Source organism: Sorex fumeus, unplaced genomic scaffold, assembly GCF_029834395.1.
Source record: "Sorex fumeus unplaced genomic scaffold, SorFum_2.1 ptg000039l, whole genome shotgun sequence".
In the NCBI taxonomy this organism is placed as follows: Eukaryota; Metazoa; Chordata; class Mammalia; order Eulipotyphla; family Soricidae; genus Sorex; species Sorex fumeus.
This window is the reverse complement of record NW_026606096.1, coordinates 27,179,659-27,199,974: the sequence shown is the minus strand read 5'-3', so window position 1 is coordinate 27,199,974 and position 20,316 is coordinate 27,179,659. Positions and strand designations below refer to the sequence as shown.

General features: G+C 45.3%; 2 protein-coding genes across 5 annotated transcripts in view; one reads left to right on the top strand and one right to left on the bottom strand.

Moving 5' to 3' along the window:
* Positions 1-4,066: 4,066 nt before the first annotated feature.
* On the bottom strand, positions 4,067-5,715 carry TIGD4 (tigger transposable element derived 4). The gene has a single exon (XM_056119129.1). It carries the CDS (start codon positions 5,713-5,715, stop codon positions 4,174-4,176), a length of 1,542 nt encoding a protein of 513 aa, XP_055975104.1. The 3' UTR covers positions 4,067-4,173.
* Positions 5,716-15,208: 9,493 nt separating this feature from the next.
* ARFIP1 (ADP ribosylation factor interacting protein 1) overlaps positions 15,209-20,316 on the top strand; it is an 84,254-nt gene continuing 79,146 nt past the window's right edge. For 3 of the 4 annotated variants that reach the window (XM_056119105.1, XM_056119104.1, XM_056119101.1), the window contains exon 1: positions 15,216-15,417. The gene's annotated coding sequence lies outside the window, so the exon portion shown is untranslated. Of the gene's footprint in view, positions 15,418-20,316 lie in introns of all 4 variants that reach the window. The other variant, XM_056119106.1, reaches the window with a different exon arrangement.

Genomic DNA, 20,316 nt, shown 5'->3' with positions numbered 1-20,316 from the left:
AAGAACTTACTGCTCAGACTCTGGTCCCATCTAACCTAGGCCTCTCCCCCGCCATGGGCAGTGCCAGGTTCTGCCAGCAACTGGGGTGGCTTTTGGGCTGCCTTGTGCTAGGCTGTACAGGCTGTACAGGTAGCTCTCAGTACTCCCAGGATTCAGCCAATCACCTGTGGGCAGATGTGTAGATGGAGCTGCTGTTGCTAAGGAACAAATCTCTGGGCCACTTCCTAACGAGCTCCAAAACCAATGATCAAAATGCTCCCGGATACCTGAGGAACTACAGATGCTCTTCTCAACTCTCCCTCCTCTCCTTTCCTCTCCCTTCCATTTGTAAGCAGCAGAAAAGCGGTTTTGATCTGAGCTCTAAACGTGATGTTGTGCAAGCAATGTGAAGTCCACAAGGCTTCGTTTGCCCATTGTCTGACTTGACCCCAAACCAAATCTTTGTCTAATTCAGTAATCATAAGTAGTGAAACCAAACCAAGTCCTGGATTCAATAGAACATTTTCTTCCCTTTCATTTTGGTATGTGCCACACCTGGCAGAGCTCAGGGGAAACTCCTGGTTCAGTTCCCAGGGATCACTCCTGGAAATGCTTGGGGAAGCATGTGGTGCCAGGGATCAAACTCAGCGCCTCATTCATGCAAATCACGTACTCTACCCTATTGAGTTCTCTGGTGCTCAGAATAAGGCCTAATGCTTACGCTGAGGAGACTTCTCCAAAGGCTGTGCATGAGCTGTCCAGGGTTCGAACCCCAACACCAAAGAGTCTAAAAGAACTGCAAGAAATGGCCCCAGAGCAGCGGGAACAGCCCCCAAGTACTACCTGTTGTGATTGCACCCCCATAAAGGATTTATTGCTTGACAAAAGAAGCAAAAGCATCATTGAAACAGTAGGAATTTATAAGACATGCAATGAAAATAATGGCACATTCTATTGAAAAGCAAGTTATTTTTGAAGGCAGTGACAGTCCCAGCTTTGTGTTGTCTATAGAGAAGAATAAATCAAGAGCAAAGAATGCGGTAGTCATTGCCTGTATTAGGAAAAGTGAGGTTAACAAAAATATGCTTTTAGGGGTAGAGGGTTTTGTGTCACAGGCAGCGGTGCTTGGAGGCTATGCCCAGCTCTGTTAGGTTACTCCTAACAGTGCCCAGGGCACTGAAACAGGGTCAGCTGCATGCAAGTTGCTTAACCTCTGTACCACCTCTTTGGCCTAAAGGTAAAATATTTTTGTTTGAAAAACTGTTTAAACCTATATCTAGAAAATACTCAAGAGAGTGCTCATTACTGTCAAGTTTATCTTACCTTTCAATCTGTAGGTATTTTGGTATTTATTTATTTGCTTTTTGGGCCACACCTGGCAATGCTCAGGGGTTACTCTTGGCTCTGCACTCAGGAATTACTCCTGGCGGTGCTCAGGGGACCATATAGGATGCCGGGAACTGAACCTGGGTCGTCCACGTGCAAGGCAAATGCCCTACCCACTGTGCTATTGCTCCAGCCCCTGTAGGTATTGTTTTTAAAGAATCAGTTTTCACTGCGGTGTGGTAGTTTATAACAGTACGGCTTTACACTTGCAGTGTGCTCCCATCACCCCATCGCCAATGCCAGGATCCCTCCAACATGGTCCAAGGTCCTTTGTCCCCCATCCCCCATCCCCTTGGCAGCCTCTGTTTCTATTCTGTCAGGCTCATTTCCACTGGGCACTGTCTAATCCCTTGCAGTGTTTCTTGATACTTGCCTTTGTTTATTTATTTATTTATTTATTTTTATTTTTTAATTTTTATTAGTGAAACACCATGAGGTACAGTTGTAGACTTAGAAATTTTTGTGCTTGGGTTTCAGTTATACAATGATCAAGTACCCATCCCTCCACCAGTGCCCATTTTCCACCACCACTGGGACCCATGGTGATACTCGCCTTTGAATGAGCGACATCAGCTGGTATTTGACTTTTCTCTTCTAACTCATTTCACTTAACATGAGCAGCATCTTTTGCTAGTTCTTCGTAATAACCTTGCTCCCCCCAGAAGTAAAAGCTGGGTCATGTCATGAAGGGCTAAAAAAAAAAGTGGACTTTGAGCACTTTGAAAATATTAATCATGGTAAGGGTTTGCACTGGAATCCAGTGGACTGTGAGAATGACCCAACCAGAGGAGCAGTGTACTCAGGAGACGTCTTGTGGCTGGAGCTATGGGCACAGATCCAGTCCATCTCTGAAATGCTTCACCCCCTAAACTCTGGGATAACAATAGAATGTTCTTTTATGGATGAGAAGCATTGTGTTGGAGGCAAGTGGAGGAACAGAGGCCCAGGTAACAGGGAACTCTCACATTTGGGTTTTGGTGTTGACATTTTTAGGGCATGGGGTGGCTCTGAAGCAGTGCTCAGGAGGCGAAGGAGCCCAGCAATGATTCGATGCAAGGCTGTGGTGCTGCTCTGGTCTGGTGGTCCTGGGATGACCCAGGCTGCTCCTGTGGATCCCAGAGCCCAGAGGCCTCTGGGGCTACACCCATTGGTGCTGGTGGTGGTGGGAGGAGGGGTTCCATGTGGTGCCAGAAATCAATCCCAGGTTGGCACATACCTATCTCCCAGCCCCTCAACCCTGGCATTTTTTAACCAAACCATCTTCCTGGATTTCAATGTCCACATCTTTTGAAATGGAGCTAGGAATTCTTCTGTAATAATTCTTAAATTGTCATATATCTGGAATAATATGATAAAAATGTTTTCTAGAAAAACAGTAGAGAGAAAAAAATGTACGAGGATGCCACATATCAGACACTCTAATGATGGGAAAGCTGAGGTTCTAACAATTAAAAAAAAATCTAAGTCAAATTATTCATAAAATAATTTTAATTAAATTTAAAGAATCCATTTTTCTCTAAAGAAACATTCTTCACTTTAATACATGTTTAAGGCTTACTACTGCTGAATCTCAAAAGCAAAATAATCAACAGTGGGAAATGAAAACACTTTCTTTAAATATTTCCTTCCAAATGTCTTTTCTTGACAGACTAATTATTAATAGAAATATCTGTATGTTTTATGCTTTTTCCAAAATCCTTTCCAAAAGAGACCCCATAATAATTATAACAAGTTAAATAATCATAGTATTTAAAATTCAGCAACAGAAAAATCTGACATATTGCTTATTTTTCCAGTTTAAAGACTTTTTATGCAGAGTAAAAAGATTATACAATATTATGAATAATCTGTAGACAAAATTTCCTTACATAGAAATTTAACCCAAAATATTATTCAATGAATTTGGGTGAAGGGTATCTAGTACATAAGGTATACTAAAAGAACATTCAGTTATTCCTAAAAATAAAATTCAAAACCAAGAATATAACTAAAGGCTTTAGCTGTTAAAATTAGAAAACCATGTAAGAACATAAAATATTTTTAGTAACTGCATATGTATCTTCAGGTTTACTTTTTTTGAGGGTGATGGTATTAAAAGACAGATATAAGTGCTTAATAAATGTTTCAATACTACTTTTTTCTACTGAACATATGTATGTACCTATAAATATTTAGGGAGAATTTGGATCAGATCATTATACATGACAAGATAATCTGATAAGGTCATGCCCTTTCATTTGATCTTTTGTGGAGACAGCCTGAAAGAAGTAAGCAATATTTGTAATCATTTTGTTGTACTATTAGACCTGACTTGATTTTCATAATTTCTTATTAGGAAGTTCAGCTGGTTAAAAAGTTAACTTAAAATACTCATGATTCTAGTTAGAATATATTTTTATAAAAATAAGTATCTAAGAAATAGATACTTTGTTTTCAGATGAGGTAGATAAATCAAATTCTAGATCTTGATCTGAACTTAAAAAATTAGAAGCACTTACCAATTTAAAATCTATATAAATCAAGACAAGTGGCCACTCCCTTTTATTTTGACATTTATGCTTCAAGTACAGGCTTCTGCAATACCACTTTTCATGCTCCAAAACCTTGGTAAATTAAAACTCATAGTTTTCAGGAAGTTAATTATCATTTAATTGACCTAGGGAGTTTTGTTACCTGGATGAAAGTCAATTGGAATTGCATACAAAAAAATTAGGTTTTCATTTACGTTTAAGTGGTATTTTCCCCCTTACATACCTTATATAGTAAAATACAACAGCAGGCAAAACCATCACTCTTCTGAGTGTACAATTATTTGGATGGTAAAGAGTTGATAAAAATTTCAAGGTCTGCTAAAGCATTATGAAGCCCTTCATCCATGTGTTGACTTCTAAGAAAAGTTTTCAGCGTATGGAGAGCAGTTACTGCTTCTGGTTTTGAGGGCAAAGGGAGCTCGGTTCCCAGGACACCCCCATCCTCATCCTCATCAGAAGCATAAAATCTAACTTCATCCGCCTGGCTCTCTCTGGGCCACAACGAGTCACTGCTGAGTGCCCCTTCACAGGTCTCCAGGTCATCGTCCAGGGCCGCGTACTCCTCCAGCGACAGCCCTTCTGGAAATTCCACTCCTGCCGCCTGGGCATCCGCCACCAGATCGAGGCCCTTGTCCATCTCTCCGCTGCCCTTCTCACTCTCTGCTCCCTTGGGAGATTTGAAGCCCGCCTCTTCATAGCTCTTAACAATGGTCTCCGGGGTCACAGCCCGCCAGCACAGATGCAAGGTGTCAACTGCATCCAAAAGAGAAAAGGTAAATTCTCTGCTGCCTTCCACAGAGCTCAAAAATTTCTTGATGAGACAGTGCCGGTATTTGATCTTAAGGCTCTGGATCACACCTTGTTTCATGGCTATCAATTTGGACGATAAGCACGAGGGGAAGAATGCTAACTCGATGGCCTTTAGGTTCTTGACCTCTGGGTGTGCAGGAAAAGAATCGACAAAAATCACCACTCTTCGGTGCTGGGCTTGAAACTTCTGATCAAGCTGCTGCATCCATTGTTCAAAAACTTCAGGGGTCATCCACGCCATGGGGTTAGCTTCATAACGCACAGGCAAGGACCTGATGCCTCTGAAACAGTGCGGGCTTCTGTTTTTCCCGATGACAAGCAGAGGAAGTTTCTCCGAGCCGTCCATGTTTGTCCCAACCACCAGAGTTAACCTGTCTTTGCACAACTTCCCAATGGAGCAGGTTTCTCCTTTAAATGCAAAAGTATTCGTAGGCAACATTCGATATAGCAGTCCTGTCTCTTTTATATTAAAGACATTTTTAGGAGGATAATCATTTAAATAGTAAGGAAGTATATTCTGGTGCCAGACAGTTGAAGGATCTACTGATACCCCAGTAGCTTCTACAGGTTGGGCTCTGAATACTAATCCGTACCTGGATTTAAAACGATCCAGCCAGCCGTTACTGCACTTGAAATCATTATGTCCAAGTTTCTGGGCAAAATCATTAGCCTTCAGACGCAACATTGGACCATTTACTGGTACATTGAGGCACTGAGCGATTCGATACCATCTCATTAATGCCTCTTCCAGGTCTGTATAAAAAGCAGTTCTCAGTCTTTTTCTCTTCGGATCAAATTTCAGAGATTCAAAGGCTTCTAGGACTTTGTCTTTATTCTTCATAATGGAAGACAATGAATTTTTCTTTATTCCATATTCGGCTGCAATCTCCGCTTTTTTCTTCCCACTCTCTACGGCATTAATAATGTCAATCTTTTCCTCAATCGACAGACTTTTCTTTTTCTTCACTGTTCCGGGGAGGGACGAGGCATCCGCGGAGGCTTCTGCCATCTCCACTGGCCCGTTCTCTGCTCTTCACACGCTTGCTCCTTTAATTACATTTATTTTCCAGGATGCTGCAGCTTGCTGCCTGCTAGTCCATGCCACATATTAAATGTGTCTAACCATCTTATTCCTCAGAACTCAAGGACTAAATATAATTTTCAAAAGATCTGAAGGGAAAAAAGTTAGACATGGCTGGAATTTTTAGAGGAGAAACTTCCTTCCCAGGACCTTGTGTAACTCCGTTTTATAGTTTATTCCAAGTTCGAGGAGTCAGGCTAAAATAGAAAGCTCATTATGGCAGACCTGTCCAGTCCTGCTGATATATTTTTGGAACTCCAATCCTTTAAGATGATCCATTTTATCCATGTGCACATTCAGTCTCCTATTAATTCTCCACAGAAGGCTTCTGAGATAAGGAGAAAAAAAGCCTCCAGTAATTTTCAGGCAAAATGTTGCCCATTAATAATGGAAGAATCCTTCTAAGACTTGCCAATGTATTTTCTGTCTCTAGAAAATATTGAGAACACATATACACATCAGATTTAGCATTGATCTGTTAATTAAATATCCAAAAGATAACTGTACAAGTTAGTGATGCTTTTATAACGAGAAGAACAGGCCCGCCTTTCTGAAAGCATAGGGACCCAGCCTTCCAGGAGAGCCGCTTACCTCCCTTCCCATCGGGCTCTCCAGATCTGCTCCAGACTCCCACTTGGTAAAAGAGATTCTGAAATAAGTCCGACAAACTTAATCTGTTTTGAAGATGTGGACTTACCAAAATTAAAGCCCTAAAATTGACATTGGCTGGATCTTTGGCTGCTATTTTTCCCATGAAGTCACTGCCCCCTCTGCCTTCTCGAAACTATTCCGACAGAAGTCACAAGGTCCAACCTTTAATAGCACATGGGAGACTGTGTCCCCTTTATGGGAGTGGCCGCAAATGCTTCGCTCAAGTTCCAATCGAGAAATTCCACTGCAAATGTTATAAATCAGCATCTGAGTCTATCCCAATTATTTTCAAAATCTCATGAACTTTTTCTACCAATTTAATACAGTAGGCAGGTGTGCAGAGGCCAGAAATAGGAGTCAAAATGCACAGGAATAAACAAATCATTGTGGTTTCCAACCTTTTCCCCACATGGCCTGACCATGGCAAGCAGAAAGGAAGCGGAAAACCGTTGCCCTCAACTTTCTCTAGACAAGTGAGTGACCACTAGGTTGTAACCTCTCTTTCCTCCTGTGTCAAACACAGGGGTTCTCAGACATGCAGTGACAGTAATTCTGCCACTGGGGACTCACATAAGCCAAGGTAGTCTCAGGGACCTCAACTTCAGTTTACTTATTTGTAAATTAGCCATAGCACCTCACAGTGACTACACAATTGCTAAGATTTGACGAGAGCACAAAGAAATTTCTACATACAATAAATACTTGGGAATGGCCCCATCATCAATATCTTTTCTCTAATTTTCCTTTGGCCATGTCAGTATAGAAAATTCAGGGTCAGAGAGATAATAGAGGGTAAAGTGCTTGTCTTGCACGTGGCTCACCCCAGATCAATCCTCAGCACCACTCAGTATCAAAAGCTCTGCCAGGAGTGATCCCTGAGCACAGAACCAGGAGTCAGAAAGCCCTGAGCACAGCCAGGTGTGGCTCCCAAACAAATAAGAGCAAAAAAAAAAAAAAAATTCAGAGATTTTACGAACTTAAACTTCAAACAGAAGCAAGATTTTCACCTTAAATATATATCAAAAAACAGAGCTCTTAAGTCAACAAATCCATGAAACTAGTCATAGGGCCCCACTGACTCCCCGCCCCCTCCCCAAGCAGCAGATTTCCTGCTAGAATCTATAGTTTGGGGCTGCTATTGCTAAGTTTCTCGTTAATTTTCTGAGCAGCTGTTATCACCACCTGAGACAATATGGGCGATTCATTGAGTTGTTCTCTCTGGCTTTTCAGAATTCAAGTCAACGTAGTCTTTTACATGCAACATTTTCTGACCAAACTGTCAAAATACCTCAGCTTCTGTTGTCCAAATTTTTAATCAAATTGCCAAATTTTTATCATGGCGAAAACCAGGAAAGGAGGGTTTTGTTATTAATGTTGTTAAAAAAAATAAAAATAAAAAAGAGGGTTTAAATAATGACAGCCTAGGGCTTTGGTTTTCATGCTTCTTTACTTTCTGTAGTCCAAAGAGCTTTGTCTGAAGGTTCAACCAGATTTCAGTGCATACAGTTATAAGATGGTTCAGGAAAGTCTGGAATCCACGTTTACTAGGGTCAAGGTCAAGTCTGTCATTCTTCCCACTGCATTACAGCGTCCTTGAGCCACACTGGTAGGGCCTCCTCTGAGAACAGCATTCTATGCCCCGGCACAAACCACGTCAGCATTTCCAGTGCCCATCCAACCGTAACCGGAAAGAGGAAAAACTATTATCAAACCTCCACAGAATAAGCCACGATGAAGGCCAAGGTCAGTGATCCTACCCACAGTTAGGAAGGCCTGACCTTTATAAGGAAGATGTGCCAATTCAACTAAAATCTAAAGTATCTTATTCATTTATGGGACCTCCCTATGCATTTTTCTGTAATTTCCTTTAATTCTACAACAACTTCAAAGTAATTTTTTCCTAAATATCTCATTCTTCTCAAGAAAAGAACCTTCCTTCAGAAACAGGTAGTGAGATCTATTCATAAAAAACAAACAAAAACCCAGAAGCAAAATTATAAAATATGGGAATTTCAGAACTTTATCCATCTTTTTTCCTTCCTTCCTTCCTTCCTCTTTCCTTTTTTCTGCCTTATTTGATTTTTCAGAAATAAGCCCTATCATTTGAAATAAAAGGGTTAGAGAAAAAATAACTTTAATTTCCTTTTACCTCATCCCAAATAAAGCAACATACGTAAAGAGATGCTTATCTTGATCAAACTAAAAATAGTAATAGGCTTATTTAGAAATATTATAAATTATTCTTTAAAGAAATTATTTTGGCTTTTTTGGGTCATACCCAGTGATGCTCAGGGGTTACTCCTGGCTCTGCACTCATGAATTACTCCTGGTGGTGCTCAGGGGACCATATGGGATGCTGGAGCTCAAACCCAGGTTGGCCATGTGCACGGCAAACACCTTCCCCACTGAACTATCACTGGCCCAATATTACAAATTATTTCCTAAGAGTTAATAGTATATGTTTCATGAGCGATAGCACAGCGGGTAGGGCGTTCGCCTTACACGCGGCCAACATGGCCGACCCGAGTTCGATTCCTCCGCCCCTCTCGGAGAGCCCGGCAAGCTACTGAGAGTATTCGATATGCCAGACACAGTAACAACAAAGTCTCCAATGGAGACGTTACTGGGCCCGCTCGAGCAAATCGACGAACAACGGGAGGGCCTTTACCTTTACCTTTACCTTAAAACAGCAAAGTTATGGTGTTTCACTAATAAAAATCTAAAAAAAAAGGAACCATAAAAAAAAGCAAAGCTACAATTTTCCATGGCAAAATAAAATCTATCTTTACTCTCAAAAAACCACATTTATATGCTAAAACCAGAATTTATTCCTAAATAGAATAAGGTCCTAATACTGCCAATTCAACACAGTTGCCATTGTCCATTTTTCCAAAGTATAGTATCTGAGATTTTTTTTCAGGGAGTAATAGCACAAAGTAATACTTCCCAGAAGTACTCATTCTGTTAATTAATCATTCTACCCTTGAAAATACCACAGCAGAGAAATGCTGCAGTACAAGTTGTATACTATTGCACTATGCCACTGGTGAAGCTTACTGTAAATTACCACTGAGAGGTTATCACTTGATCTCCAAACCAAGCAATGGTCAATTCTGCTGGTTATACGAGGGAACGTTCTTTCAGAAAAGGAGATGCCCTCTTGGTTTTTTGTCTTTTGCCTGAGAGAAAGGCAGTAGTTAGTGTTGGTCAAGATGCCACCACAGAGGTTAACAGTCCTCCCTAAATAGCCACACAAAGGGGGCGGGTAAAAATCATGATACAGTGTCTTAAATATGTGTGACTTACACCAGCAAGTCTGCATCTAGGATTTTATCTCCAGAGAATAGCTAAAGAGGTGAAAGTCGAGTTTCCAAATCCATGGGTTTCCTATGGCTGTGTGACAAATCACCACACATTTGGTGGCTTGAAACAACATCATTTATTATTTCACAGCTCTGTAGGGCAAAATCTCAGTCCTCTGGGTCCTCTTCTTAGGGGACTTAGCCCAGATGCTGTGGGTCGTCAACTGAGTCCTCTGCTTAGGAATCCACAAGGCAGTTAACAAGAGGCCAACTGAGTGAGGCTCTTCAAGAGGGAGGTTCTGGGGAAGGATCTGGGTTTGAGCTTTTACAGATCATTTACAGAATATAGCTCTTTGTAGTGGATAAGACTGAGGTCCCTGGATTTTTGTGCTGTCTGTAGGCAGAAACTTCTTTCGGTTCCTGAAGGCCTTCCTCCCTCATGGTCTTTGCAGTGGTGTCTTTATTCCAGCGGCAGAGACCTTCCTCATGTGTTCCTTCTAATACTTTCAATCTCTCTGGCTACCTTTTACCACTAGCAGCTGAAAACTCTGCTCTCTTAAAAAGGCTGCTGGGATCAGTTTAGACCCACCAGATTATTTCCCTTTTGATGAACGCAGAATCAACTGATTAGTAACCTTAACAACATCTTTAGATCCTCCTGCCTGTAGTATTACACAAGAGTGGGAGTGATATGCTCTCATGTTCAGGGAAGGGAAGCACACAAGGGAAAGGTCACAGGAAGTCACCTTAGAATTCTACCAAACAAGAATGATCCTCACGTTGTCATTTTAGAATCAGACAAGGCTGGAAACAGCCTAAGTAGATTACAAAAAGGATTAGGTATATAATTTAAGGAAAACCTATAAGCTGAAGTATGACTGAGTCATTCAGGAACATTTAATGAAATAAGCTAACTTCTATAACAAGGAAAAAGTAAATTACAAAACTGTATGCCAATATGTCGTACACTAAAAGTTACATAAAGTCAAAGGCTCTCAATGTTCCCACATGCTAATAACCAACTGTAAATTCTCAACACTTTGCCAACTAAATGAAGATATCATCTTCACAAAAGAAGATATTGCCTACAGTATGGATTGTTCCTGCTAGGTAATCAGATTATGAATCATGTCAGTTTTTTTTCCTCTCTGTAATTAAAACAATTTCTGCAACTGTTTTGTTCTATTTATCATTTTATTTTTTAAAAATCAGTACTAAGAAAAAAAGCTGGCACTGTTCCCATGCAGGATATTCAGAAGTAAAAGTTACAATGCTTTTATCAGTAGTTTACACCCCTCTGCAGAGAACTGAGCACCTTCCCAGTCTCAGAAAGCACTCGCTCTCTGTGGTCCTGAAATAGATAGCAATGCCCACTTAATCCTGCCCGCGCCATTTCCTGAAGTGGCAGCAGGGGCTGGCTCGTATTCTGGAATTTGCCTTGTGTGCAGCAGATAACATTTCTATGACAGCCAGTTTCCTGGTGCTATGAAAGAATAAAATGTGTCCAAAGTTCAACGTCCCCCAGAGGATTTTATTTATGGTCAAACTGAAAGGCAGACATAGGAGTCAGAGGCAGATTGAAAAATGGGAACTCAAGCCAAGTGGTACTGGGATCAAAGAGAGGAAAATGAATGTTCACAAGGAGAAGAGAGGGTTCCTGGTGGAAGTCGATGAGCTGAACTGAAAGGATGGCTAGGCAGATGACAGGGAAGGAGCTACAGGAAGATATTTCAGGTAAGCAGAATAGAGACTTAAACATGATGGAGGAAACTAGGGCAGTCTGACCAGTCCCATGTAACCTAAATGGCATGAGTATGTGTATGGCCAACTAAACCAGTGTTTTCCTATGTGAATGAGTGTTTGTGTAGTTGACTTAGCACTGTGCATGCTGCAAGCAAGTATGGAGTCAGACCTTGATGAGTCTTGGATGTCAGGATACGAAGTAGACTTGGTTCAAGTAGCCATCGATACCATTCAGAGTTTTGAGTTCAAGAGTGACAAGACTCAAAGGAAACTTCCTTCCTTCATCATAGCCAGTGGCTACAACTTTTAGAAACAAGTGCCATTTGGAGCCTGAACATAACACGTTCATTAAGTCCACCAGTCTATGTGGAATGGAATGACACTCTATCTTCTGTTAAGGTTTTCTTTAGTGTAAGAAGTGGCCCTAACTCGAGCTTTCTACATCCACAGGGTTCTTAAAATGTTCCATTAATCAGCATCCTCTAGCAGAAGAATTCCCATCTCCAGAGAGTTTAACTGCATAATCAGTAACTAAATCTCTTTTCATGGAAAGTCAGCTGCTGAGGAACAATGAGAACATTCTTAATAATTTCCAGAATTGGACCAGTGCAACAGTACAACAAGTAAGGCACTTGCTTTGCACACTGCTTACCCCGGATTCAAATCCCAGAATTCTATCTGGTCCACTGAGAACCATCAGGCATCACTAGGTGGGTAACCCAAAAAACAGGGGGGGAAAATAATCATAGTTCACTAAAGAGAGATCTGAAGGTAGAGCTTATTTTATCTCTTGAGGAAAAACAATGGATAACCATGATACACTAGTTCCACCAGCATTCTTCTGCTTTCAAGCCTGCAGACTAGCACCTGTCCGGCTTCTGGGTCCTCACCAAGGAAGATCAGTGGTTTCCAACCTTTGTACAGCTGTGAGCAGCACCAGTCTTGTGGACCAGTGGTTGAAGACTACTGTTACTACTGAAATCAGAGGCAAAAGATTGCAAGCACATAGTTCACTCAGAGAAGAGTGAATGTGATGGCCTTTATCTCTGCTGTCTGCTCCTAGTCAATACACAAAAGACAGGCTGCCAAAGTTCCCTCAAAGCCAAGGGAATATGTGCTATCTGATGGTCAAAGGAGAACAGCCAATGGCGTACAAAGAAGAATACTTAGTCCTCATGTTATAAGCAATGACAGGTAGTTATATCCTTTTTCTTTCTTACCTCTCCAAACATAAATGCTCACAGAGAGAAAGGTAGTATTCTTCTCTTTCTACACAGAATGGGGAAAGCAGAATACCCCCAAAATTCTAGGGTAAAGAAAGAGAAAGAGAGATATCGGGGAAAATAAAGAACAAGCATTTCAGTAGTTTGATTTAAAATAGGCCATTTAGTTATTATTAAACAGTCCCCACAAATTCAAACTATATTATCTATCATTTTCTTTCCTCTGAAGAATGTGCACATAATTTCACTATTTTCTTATTAGCTGAAGTCACTTTCAGAGTTTTCTTCGAGCATTGTCATTTTCCTTGAGGCAGCAGAAATCATGGAAAGAGTAATCCCAATCAACAGCCTTACACAGCAAAACAAAACACTAGGTACAAATGCATGTAATTCATGCACAAAATCAGAATCTCAGTGGACAGAGAGAACGGACCATGACCTACAGTTCTAACTAACTTGGTGTTAGTTCTAAGAGCCTCCGTGTCTATCAGAATTTCTATCAAAACCATCTGGGAAGGAAGCCAGGGGGCCAGTGACGAATAACTAAAGCTGGTATTTACCTTTCTCATATAAGAAACACCTGAGGTGGGGGGGGGGGGGGGCGTTGTGAAGGGGAGGATGGCTCAACTGGCATAGAAGTGACTTGGCTAATTGTAGAGTGTCTAAACTCAAGAGGCCATTGGCAGAAATCCTTAAGCCACAGGCCAGCAGTAAGTTATTTACACAATCTCTCGAGTACCACTGGACGCTACCTTAAGCTCTTCCTAGCCTCCCTCTGAAACCCTTCTAGTGGGAACCTGGCTACCAACTTCCAGTCTGCTCCGACAGGATAAACAAGGCAGTTACTCTAGATGGGAATCCTTTTATTAGAATTGAGAAGACCAACAGGATGGCTTTGAACAGAAAGAACCCTCATAGATGATAGGACTGAAGCCCCAGTTTTCATGAGATGGGATCCATATGTGTTCTTCTGTTATAAGAACACTTAAGATGAGGGCTTTTTCTACTTTGATGAAAGCCTCTGACAAGGCTGAGGATGTCCTGGAGATCTCAGATCACAGATACTGCCTTTTAGTTGGGTAACATTTGTGGTGTCCTGGGTATTCATGATTCCCAGCTATTGTGAGGATACCTGTAGGGGCTACACCATTCACTACCGCCCAAATCTCCACATCTTTGCAGTGGCACACTTCCACCTCTGAGGACTTGGGTCACGGAGAATGCTCAGCTTGAGGTGAGCGGTAAAGTGAAATCTAAAGGGTAAAGTTGGGGTGTAGTCATTCCTCTAGGTGAAATGGTCTTTAAAAAAAAAGAAAAGAGAGAGAGAGAGAGAGAGCATCAAAGGCTGTTCCCAAAAAATCAGAGCTGAGTTTGGATGGGGGGGGGGGAACTGGGGCGCCCAGTATCACTGCGGGGGCGGGGGCAGCCGTCCCAGAGCAGATCCACTTAGGAGACCATACAGGGCTCTGAAAGTAGAGATGGGCCAGCGGTTTCTCAGGGACAGACAGGAAGAAAGGGGTGTCCTGAAGAGGAGGTGCAAAGAGGGAGCAAACGAAGTCTGTCCCCTGAAAAAGACCGGGGGGTCCGGGGGAAGGGGGGAAGTCTCCAAGAAAAGTCTCTTGGAGCCCCTGACCCCAGCGAGGGGAGCAGAAAGTATTAGGGGCGCGGGGAGGGTGTAGCTCTGGGGGAGATCTCAAATTGATAAGGCCCTGATTTCCATTCTCTGGACGCCCCTTACCACCGCCCCCCCCGTACCACGACCCCCAAATAAAAAAGAACAGAGAGATCACAAAGACAAGAGGAGTAAGTTGGGGGCGTTGCGAGAATCTGGTCTTCCCCAAGGGGGTGGGCGTGAATGACACGGCCGGAGGGGGCTTTTCCTCCCCGCCCCCTGCATCCCGTCTGCTCCCTGAACCCCGCTTTCCCTCCACCCTCGCGCCCCCCCCCCCCGCGCCTCCCGCTTCGGGGCTGGAATAACCTTGGCCGAGAGAGCGGCGGGAAGCTCCGTGCACCTCCACCCTCCCGCCACCCCCGGCTCACCGTCTGCAGGGGGTGGAGACGCTAAAACGCGTGAGGCCGGGGTGTGTGAGTGAGAAAGGCGGGATGCTGGGGAGCTCTCGGGGAACCTCCGATCCCTCCACCAACCCGGGCTGGCGCGCCCTTCAGCTCAAGTTCCCAGCTGGGGCTGCAGCCCCCGAGTCCCGCTAGCGCACGCGCTCCACGCTCGGCGGTGCGGCCGCGGCCCCAGCATCACCCGGGCAACGGCGGCGGCGGCTGCGCCCCGGATGCGGTTGCTAGGGCCGCCGCGGGGGGGGGGGGGGGGGGGGCGGAGCCGCCGCCGGGAGAGGGGCGGGGCGGGAAAGCCACGTGGGCGGGGCGCCGCTTACCAACGAGACGTGGCGGGGCCGGGGCCCGAGCGAGGGAGAGGCCGGCCGGCCGGCGCCACTTCCGGTCCCTTCACTTCCGGCTCCGCCGCTCAGGGTGCGGGGACGGGAGGGCGGGTGGCGAGGGCGCCGGGCCGAGTGTCCTCGGCGGTTGGCTGGCCTGAAGCCGTGACAGCTGCAGTTGCTCCCCGCCCCCCCGAGGAGCCGAGGTGCGTGGGGGGAGGGGACGGAGCCCGAGGCCCAGGTCGCGTTTCCGCTCTCTGCTGGCCGGGGAGCTGCGAGCGGGCGAATCCTCGACGTGCGAGCAGCCGGGCTCCCCGCAGACAGGTGAGGGCGGACCCGGCCGGCCGGCCCGGAGAGGCGGGGACGGTCGCGTGAGCGTGGCCGGCGCGGGCGGACACGTTGCGTGCTGGGCTGGCTTCGCCGCTCCGGACTCTGGTTCGCACTACTTTGCTAGCCTTAGTGTCCCTCCTCCTGTGTGCCCAGGTATCGGGCCTTTGCTTTGGGCCGCCCCCCCCACCATCCTCCCGAGGGTGCCCCCCCACCCCGGAACAGCTGCGTGGAGAGGGTGCACCGGCGCGGGCTCCTTCTCAGCTGCGCGTGCAGAGGCGACGTGGGGACTTTTCCCGAGCGAGGCTTGCACCACCCGGGTGGGGGGCACCCCCCACTTCAGGGTCGGTTGCCTGGGTGGTTTGCTTCCTGCCCCCCACCCTCCACCCTGCATCTCCGCTCCCTCTCTCTCTCTCGCCGCGCGAGCGGCTGGTGACGCGTCCCGGGAGAGGTGCAGGGGGTGCAGGGAGGAGCCCCACGGCCCGCGAGCGCGGCCAAGGAATGTGGGAGTCGGGAAGGAAGTGGTGCTGCGGCCGCCTCCCCGCCGCCCTCCTCGCCCGGAGCCAGTGGACGGGTCTAGGAAAGAAGAAAGTTCCCCCAAAGAAAAGTTTCGAGGTCCCTTCCAACTTCGTTATCGCTTCCTTTGTTTTTGTTTGCGGCTCTCCCTCTTGAGCCCCCTCCCCCCTTTCGTCGCAAAAGTCGTTTTCGAGTCCTGCCACCCGCCTGGAGGATTTGGTCCCCACCCCGTCGGTTTTCCTTTCCCTTTCTTTTTTCTTTTCTTTTTTTCTTCTTCCTAAATGAGGTCATTTCTCTAACTCGGTTCTGCTTGGAGGAGGGCCGGCGGGGAGAGTTGCAGGCAGGACTGTTAACCTAGGCTTGGGCTTTCACCTGCCTGAGTGGTCCAGCGGTTGCCGTTTAGCTTGCATTGACAAAGGGATGCCCCGGGGCTTAGGTGAGGTGTCAATGGGCTCGGGGAGTGTCCGAGCTGCTCCCATTCTCCCATTCGCCCCGCAGACCCTTGCCGATCTGTTTTAGTTTTTGGATCAGGCATTGCTCAATTTTTATTTTCCCCAAGGAAATGAATGGTTCTGGCATTCCCATTCCACTAGTCATATGTACGGTGGAAGTCTGTAGCCTTGGTTCCATTAAAAAGCCACTTCTTGGTGTCCTTTTGAAGTTAATGAAAACTTTTAAAATAGAACTGCTATGTGTGTGTGTGTGTGTGTGTTTAAATGTTGTTTTTGATTTTTTTCAACCATATGACATGTTTCTGACCCGGACCCGGAGAGTAGAATGCAGAGATTCAGATTTTTAAGCTGAAATCTCTCAAGTACTTCAAAACATGGTGTTTCTAAATTCCTTCCTAGACCCAGAAAAGGAAGTAAGGCCGCCAACTTTTTAAGGTGATGATTTGTGGTTTTGAGGTTTCTTGGGGGGGGTGGAGGGTGCAAATGTTTGGGGCCAGTGTTGTGAAGAGCTGATGGATTTATAAATTGGTGTATCACCTGTGATCTAGTCAAGATCACCAGCCTCCACGTGTTCAGAGTAAAAAATTAAATCCTCCCACTGTGCTTTCATTTTTCATTCTTGCAGCATCTACCTGGGCTCATTCTCTGCTAGGAAAGGTATTTTGAAATTGTGACCGTAAGTGCATTTATTGCAGCTTCCTTCTCAGTCCTGTCTGAGGTAGTTCAGAGATTGTTTCTCTTGTGCATACAGTTGGTATATTTCTGAACTTAATGTGGACTTAACCTGTTTAGCTGGGAAGTATCTTGACTGAGGATTGGCTTGCCACATTTGCCATTTGTTTAGAGGAACTGCAGAGACCTGATCTGTGCACCTTAGTTCTCCAGGTGACCAGTTTCTTTGCACAGAACAAACAGTATTTTTTTCCCCTCTGACTTTTTCTTGGGAGAAAAGAGGCAATAAGTTTACAAGAAGCAGATTGTGGCAAGTACTCAGAAGGTAGATTTTTGTCTATACGCATAATGGTTAACATTTTCTATTTGCAGACCATTTGCCAGGTATTATGCTAAGTACTTGACCTGATCATTTGACCTAATCCTAACAGCAGTCTTGCATGGCAGGGAATTGGGGGGTGGGGGGGGGGGAAAGGCAAATTCTCCATTTTTATGATGGAAGGAACTGAAACTAAATGATTCACTGAAACTATAATCTGTGCAGAATCATCACGCTGGCTGAGCTAGAACTGGGCCTGGTTGTCTGACTCCAGCAGGTGTCTTAGGCCTCCTGATTTGCTATCTGATGTTCAGAGAAGATCTCTTTACTAAGCTTCAGTGGATGGAGACCCGGCTGAAAGGCAGACTGAAAATAGGACAAAAGGAAATGACTTTAAAGGAGGCCTGTGGAAAGTCGAAAGAGTTTTCCCAAGGCTGTAGGTAGAAATCTGTATGTGGTGGTGGTGGTGGTGGTGGTGTGTGTGTGTGTGTGTGTGTGTGTGTGTGATGACAGGAAAGTGAAAAACATGAAAATAAAGGTTTTCACCAGCAAAGTGGGTGTGTAGGAGTCTGGAAGCGGAAATAGTTTCAGATGATACATTTGTGCCTGGACTTACGGGATTAATTCAGGATAGAGGAAGAAGTAGATTTAGCTGGGAATTTAAATAATATGACTGTTGATGAAGAACTTTCACAAGAATCTATACAGGTTGGAAATGAGCAGTTCTGGGCAGTGTGAAAGATGAGGACTCAGGGACTACGACTGTCTGAAGGGTGGCATTCAGCGTTAGTTTTGAGAAGTATCAAACACTCCAACAGAAAAGTGGAAAAATATCTTTGATCTCACTAACTTTAGATTGTCTTGGAGGTCACTGAATAGCTTGTGCAGATTCTGTACAAGATAAAAGCACCTATTTCTCTCTCCTCCATCCTTCCTCCCTCTTTCTCCTGTTTGTCTCTCCCCACTCCCCTCACCCTCCCATCTCTCCGCTTTCCCTTAGACAGCCCCAGTGCTCCTTTTCCCTCCTCCATTACTCTAAACTGGTATGTTGGGAAAGTTCCACACAGGTATGGCTGGAAGTGGCTCCAGTCCTTTGCGATGCTACGGCAAGATCGTTACCATATTCTTTCTCAGCTAAGGGTTCTGATTTTATTCCCATCCTGAATAGCTATGAAAGCATCCATCCTTGGTCCTCTTTTGTCCGCTGCAGGAAGGGAAACTGTGCTGTGAGTGGAGCAGGATTTTCAGAACAACATCTTGGCGAGGCCTAACGCCTCCCAGCGGGGAGTCCATCAGCCACATCCAGTCCTGCGCGCACCAGCGAATATGTTGGTGCCAGGTTTCCAGACTTCTCTGTGCAGTAGCACAGGGAGTGATGCTTGTATGTGTGTGCTTTGGGTGAAGCTCAAGTGAGGGTTGGAGCACATGCACATGGTTGAGCATGTGCCCTGCAAGTGCTGGGCTGTGGGCTCCACCTCTAGCTCAGTCGGGTGTAGCCCCGCAATGACAAAGACAGAATGGTGATGTCAGCTAGATCCCCACTGGCGCTCTCTGGGTCGAGGAGGGTCAGTGTCTTCCACAGCTGTGGGTCATGTTCCTGCCAGGTTCCCCCCCCCCCCCCCCCCCCTCCTGTAGGCCTGTTTGCTACTGTTTGCTACTCTTTGTTTTATCTGGCATTAATGATTTACTAAATACAGTCACTGCATTTACCTCTAGTCTCACTTCATTTTTGCGCCAGCCACTGCCAAGTAGGTCGAACAGATGACAGCTCTCTGTCCGGAAGGAAGACACTGAAGGTTTTCGATGAATTGCTTTCTCTCGGGTCTTGTCCCTGGTGCTGGGTGGCTCAGGAATTCAGAGCCCAGGTGCACGAAGTCCTTGGAGACTGTGCAAGTGATGTGTTGCCTCCAGGATGAGCACAGTCCCGTCTTCCTGACTACGAGTGCGCTTTCTACATCGAGGCCAGTGCTGGCCACTTAAGACTGTGTGCTCCTGTCCTTTACCTGGGACTGCTCTGGCTCACCCTGTGCATTGTAGGCGCTGGCTGAGGATCAGTGCTTATGTTTTTCTGTGAGTGCAGGAACAGCCCGGACACCTCAGCAGGGAGAAGTCGAACATCTCCCAAACACACTTGCCTCCGCAGCATGCCTTCTTTTCACTGTGCGACTAACGGGGCTCGGTATAGTGCAAGGAGGTATGGGGCTCCTGTTAAAGTGCAGACTAAGAGCTACTGCACGGGGCCCCTGATTCAGTCCCCGAGCACCGCCCGGAGTGACCCTGAACACCGAGCCAGGAGTAAGCTGTGAGCACCACCAGGTGTAGCCGAAACCAAACCAAAGTGTAGGACTTGGGTGGCTGATGGTGATGAGATGAGCAGGGGCGTGATTCAATGTTTGGGGCAGTTTTGGAGTAGATTTCTAGAGATGATGACTGTTGCATCGACTTTCCTGGGTGTTGGGGAGAAAATAGAAAATTTGCTAGCAAATTCTGCTTCTTGGTTAGGGAGTAGAAGAGAAAGGTGACAAAACTCAAAGAGAGTAATGTGGACCATTGTTCTATAAATACTTCTAATGAAAGGCTTAAAAAATGTAGATTCTCTTCATAGGGCTAAATACTAGTGGAAGATTCTTAAAGTGTTACTTTTTCTCTCTTTCCCAAATTCTTTAGTGATTCTTCACTAAATAGAAACTAAGAAAGGCTGGGAGTTAGTGCAGTGATGAGGGCACATGCCGGGCACGCGCCTGACCTGGCTTGATCTCCAGCAGGTCCCCTGAGCATCGCCCGCTCGTGGCTCTAGCACCCCAAGACCAGAGTAGCACTACATCCTTGGTCCCTAGCATTGAACTGCGGGTCCAGTAGGCCAGATATGGCCAGTAGTGGCCCCTGGACCTTCTGAGCATTTCTTGAGAGCCCTCCCCCACAAAAAAAGATTGGTTG

Excerpts from the sequence above, each read along its gene's own strand:
- TIGD4 (XM_056119129.1), bottom strand. The coding sequence starts at position 5,715 with ATGGCAGAAGCCTCCGCGGATGCCTCGTCCCTCCCCGGAACAGTGAAG.